Raw genomic sequence first — 5028 nt, 5'->3', positions numbered from 1 at the left:
TCGAAGGCAAGGAGGGTGGAGATGGAAGCATGAAGGAGGGGTGAGGTCGAAGTTTCCAAAGGAGGTCAAATGCAAGAATGGTGCAGAGTGGAGGGTTAGGCATCTGAACAAAGGGGGAAGAGTTAGCAGAGACGTGAAAAACAAAATGGGACGAAAGTAAAATGTGCAGAGTGTGGACGGCTGAAAAAGGAGGAGAGTCAGGGAGTAGTTATGATGGAATTGGAATTGTACCCGTGACAATGACGAAATGTGGGCATGAAGGAGATAAAATGGATCCAAGTATGAATGCAGCAAAGTCAAAGCTCCACCACAAACAGCAATGAAGCAACATAATGGAAGAAAACACATGACAAATTACACACAACTGGGCAGGAAGGAAGAGGGCAATGAAGTGTTTCACGCGAAGGCCAATACAGTAAAGGCAAAATGTTTAATCACCATTCAATGCTCGAGCGACAAGCCAGCCACCATCGTACCCGATCTCCCGCTCACCCTGCCCCTTCCCGAAAACCCAACATTGCTCCCGATCAGGGACGTCTGCCCAATTACCGTAAAGCACAATATTCTCCATTCCGTTACCGCAAAGCACAATATGTTGCATTCCTTCCTTCTTCAGCTTACACAAACATATCTACAGTACTTCCAATTGCACTCATAACAGAAAATGCCCCTGTGCACCACACCAACAATTTGCGAAGAAACATGGAGATGATAAATCCCACCCCCAATATCCAAAATCTTAAAAGATTGATAATGATCAGCTATTGATGTCAACCATCCACTAAACACCAAGTGATTTCCCCTTTCCCTTTTTGAAACCACAAAAACACAAGCAATACCAATGACCCGAGCAGCTTGCAGTCAAACCATTGCAGTTTGCCTTTGACACCAAAAATACCCAAAAATCACGCACAACAATAAAACCAAATCTTCGAAGAAAGTTCATTACAAATCACAAATGCAGTCGGTTAGGGGGTCTTCTGGAGGCAAGAAGAGCGATGAGGCACTCCCTCTTCTGTTGATGCCACAGGAGGTGATAGTTCACTTTTCTCAACAGCAGGAATTCCCTGGAAAGCAACCTTGCTTGCGAGGGCCTCCTGGAGCATGGCCATCTGGAATGATATCTGCCACTCTATCCAGGTGGTCGTCCCGACGGACGGTTCCAATGGACCCGGTATGTCACTAGTTAAAGGAGAGGGTGCCAGTCACACATGATCCACATGTCTCCTGACATTCCAGCCATCCATGAGTTTCATGATAAGAGACGAACCAAATTTCTCCAGAACGGACCCCGCCCCCCTCCTCCCCCAACCAGCGATTACCCCGACTGAAATTGAAATTCAAATTGAGCACATACACGCGATCTCCCACATTTAAAAAACCTCTCCTTAGAGTGCCTGTCATGACAGGACTTCCGCTTCACTTGGACTTTGCAGACCTTTGCATACTCATCCGGCTGTAACAGGTCCAGGTCGGTCCTCAACTTCCTTCCCATCAAAAGCTCCGAGGGTGACCTCCCATTGGTCGAATGGGTGTTACGCGTTATTTGAAAAGGAATCGGGCCACTCTCGACTCAATGCTACCCCGATTGAGCTTTTACATACCTTGACTGTTTGCACAGAATGTTCAGCCAAACCATTTGACCCGGGATGGTATGGTGTTGAGGTAAGATGGATGATTCCATTGGCATCCACAAACCTACCAAATTCACTACGAGTGAATGATGGACCATAATCTGACTCAAGAGTCGAGAGTAATCCATAGTTAGCAAATGAGGTCCATAGTTTGCTGATGGTTGCCTCGGATGAAATTATTGTCATGGGGTGAATGTCCATCAACTTAGAATAGGCATCAGTGATGACCAGGAACATTTTGCTCAAAAAATGGCCGAGTAAAGTCAATGTGTATATGCTCCCAAGGTTTCTGGAGCCGTTCCCAAGGATGCATTGGTGATGGCGCCGGCAACTTTGCATTTGCCTGACATGGGGAGGGGGGGGGGGGGGGAGTTCCTAACTGTGAAGTGTCCATGTCCGTACTGTGCTGGATGATGGAAGGTGACGAGGAGATCCTCAGCGGGAGGCAGCTATATCTGAAAAGGCCGCGGTGAGTATTTATGGTTTGCAATCCTTGGAGGCCTCATCCAAAGGTAATTTCAAGTAAGCATTGCTGAGATCAAGTTTTGTGAGTCTGTCCTCCATTTAAGGTGGCATACAAATCCTCAATCCGCGGAATCAGATAACTGTCTTGTCTTGCTGCTTGATTTACAGTAAGCTTATAATCACCACATATGTGGACTTGGCCATCACCTTTTAGGACTGGCACAATTGGAGCTGCCCAGTCTGAGAACTCTACTGGTTCTAAAATCCCTTCTTTCTGAGGGCGCTCCAGCTCACGGTATACCTTCCCCTTCATGGCATAGGGCACCAGCTGCGGTTTGAAAAATTTAGGCTGAGCTAATGGATTTAGGCTGATAATGGATCCATATGAATTTTGGCAGTCATGCTCTTCACTCTGCCTCGTACGCTCTGAAAAACCTCTGGTTATTGATCCACCAAGGGCTTGTGGGATGCTGATATCCCAATGTGACAAATCTCAGCCCAATTAAGTTTGAATACTCTCAGCCAGTCCCGCCCCCACGAGTATTGGACCACGAGACTTGGACCGATACCATCCACGATCATGAGAGGTATGGTAGATCTCTGGCCACCGTAGTGGACATCCACATCAATATATCCAACCACTTTGATCAGCTCCCCGGTGTATGTGTGTAGAACAGCCCCAGATTTGCGCACCACTGGAGCTTTAGATCAAAGGTCTTTGGAAGACTTGGCACTCATCACTGAAATGGAGGCTCTGGTATCAATTTGCATTTTAACAATATTCCCATCGATGACAAAATCTGCTTCCAGGGGGTGAATTCCCCTATTCCCAGAACGGACATTACACGTGCAATAAACATCGTCTGAAACCTCCCCATCCTCAAATTCAGAATCATGTTGCACCATATTTGTTGCATGTTGCCCTTCCTGTCTCTCAATTGGATTCCGGGACCTCTTCTTTCTACAAGCCCAGGCAATATGCCCCACATGGAGACAGTAATTGCACTCAGCATCCTTAAACCAACATTCATCGGGCGAATGAAATGTACTGGAACTTCAGGAATATCAGGTGAAATTTGCCTTTGAACTTTGGCCCCTGCTCTCATGTTGGGTGACTCCGTTACCCCCAGTTGCCCATGCTGGTTGTACCCCGGAACTGCTTGTACTGGTGGTTTTGGCCTGAACTTTTTGTACTTTTCCTGCTCACCCTTGGGGAAAAACAGAGGCATTCATTGCCTGAATATCTGTTGCATTTTTAGCAGCAACCTCCATGCCTTGAGCTAGTTCCATTGCTTTCTTGAAATCTAACTCCATTTCTGACAGCAACCTATGTTGAATGTGCTCATCTTGGACCCCGCACACCAGTCTACCCCTGAGCATTTCCTTCAGTGTCGCCCTAAACTCACAGAACTCTGACACGAGCCTCAGATTCGGCAACAAATGCTGTGATTGATTGTCCTGGTTTCTGAAACACGAATTTAATTTTAATCTTTGTACAATCGGAGACGGTTTGGGATGAAGGTGTTCTTGAATTGGCTCACACAGTTCTTCGAAGGTTTAGTCAGACGGTTTGGCAGGCGACACAAGACTACGCATAAGGCCATACGTTTGAGATCAACAAACACTGAGTAAAACAGCCTGCCGTTTGCCAGCATCTTCAATATCATTAGCGATGAAGTACTGGCCGAGCCGCTCCGTATATTGGGCCCAGTCATCAGCATCTGCGTTGAATTCAATAATCTTGCCGAATTGTGCAATGATTCACCCCAAAATAATTCACAGAAAGTTCATGTATTGCCGATTTATCCTCGTCGCCGACTGATGTGTATCAGGCAAAGGCCAATCCAGTAAAGGCAAAATGTTGAATCACCGTTCAATGCTCGAGCTGCAAGCCAGCCGCCATCACGCCCGAGCTCCTGCTCTCCCCGCCCCTTCCCGGAAGCCCAACCTTGCTCCCGATCAGCGACGTCTGCCCGATTACCGTAAAGCACCATCTGCTCCATTCCATTACCGTAAAGCACAATATGTTACAGGCACGATAAATAATGGAATGTCACATGATGTTCAAAGTCAGATCACTTTTTTATTTTCAGAAACATTCGAGGGAGCATGATCACACCCTGTCGGATCTCAGCTGTACGTAAACCATAAACAATTGGAATTGCAAGAGGCTGCAGCAAATAGAAGAATGAATCACTCAGGTGTTTGAAAACGTGAGAGAAAGACTTTCCAGCTGACAGACGCTGAGAAAAAATATTGAAAAGAACGGAGAAAAGGAAGAAACAAAGTACCAGCCAATGAGTGAGACATGTGTGCAGAGCCTTACTCCTTCCATCGGGGTCCTTGGAAGAACATAAACATGTGTACAAAATGAAACCATACGTGATGATGACAACAGTGATGATATAGCAGAGCATAATAGAAGACAATGCAATTCCATACATACTATTAACTGTGATATCATCACATGACAGTTTAGCAATAGCAATGAAAACACATCCTACATTAGGAAGTTCATCCTTGCAGAACGTCAATCGCAACAGTAACAAGGGTTGAACACTTCTCGTGATGAAACACCAGCACAGTGTGGCCCACATCACTATGTGAGCTTTGCTGTTCGTCATCAGAACACCATACCGGAGCGGATGGCAGACGGCCAGGTAACGATCGATAGCCATGATTCCAAGTATGTAAGTTTCCATCCCAGCATAAAATGAAATGAAAAAAGCTTGAATGAAACAATGACCGATCCAAGTTTCGCTATTTACGATGATACTGTACATGAGCCGAGGCAGCACATTTGTTGAGCATATGATATCCATGAATAACAAATAAGTAAGGAAGATATAGACAGGTTTGTGTAACTGATTTGTGAGGATAATGAGCAGAATCAACATCAGGTTGACAGTGACCGTTACAATGTAAGTGA

At 45.8% G+C, this 5028-nt stretch overlaps 1 protein-coding gene across 1 annotated transcript; it reads right to left on the bottom strand.

Moving 5' to 3' along the window:
- Positions 1-4162: 4162 nt before the first annotated feature.
- Positions 4163-4801, bottom strand: LOC144893949 (olfactory receptor 13C3-like). The gene has a single exon (XM_078785199.1). The coding sequence runs from the start codon at positions 4799-4801 to the stop codon at positions 4175-4177; it is 627 nt and encodes a 208-aa protein (XP_078641325.1). The 3' UTR covers positions 4163-4174.
- Between the last annotated feature and the right edge of the window lie 227 nt (positions 4802-5028).

Source organism: Myxine glutinosa, chromosome 10, assembly GCF_964187855.1.
Source record: "Myxine glutinosa chromosome 10, kmMyxGlut1.1, whole genome shotgun sequence".
Taxonomy (NCBI): domain Eukaryota; kingdom Metazoa; phylum Chordata; class Myxini; order Myxiniformes; family Myxinidae; genus Myxine; species Myxine glutinosa.
The sequence above is the reverse complement of the archived record's forward strand: the minus strand, read 5'-3'. Positions and strand labels throughout refer to the sequence as shown.

Bases quoted from the DNA above. Each gene is read 5' to 3' on its own strand.
- LOC144893949 (XM_078785199.1), bottom strand. From the start codon at position 4,801: ATGGAAACTTACATACTTGGAATCATGGCTATCGATCGTTACCTGGCC.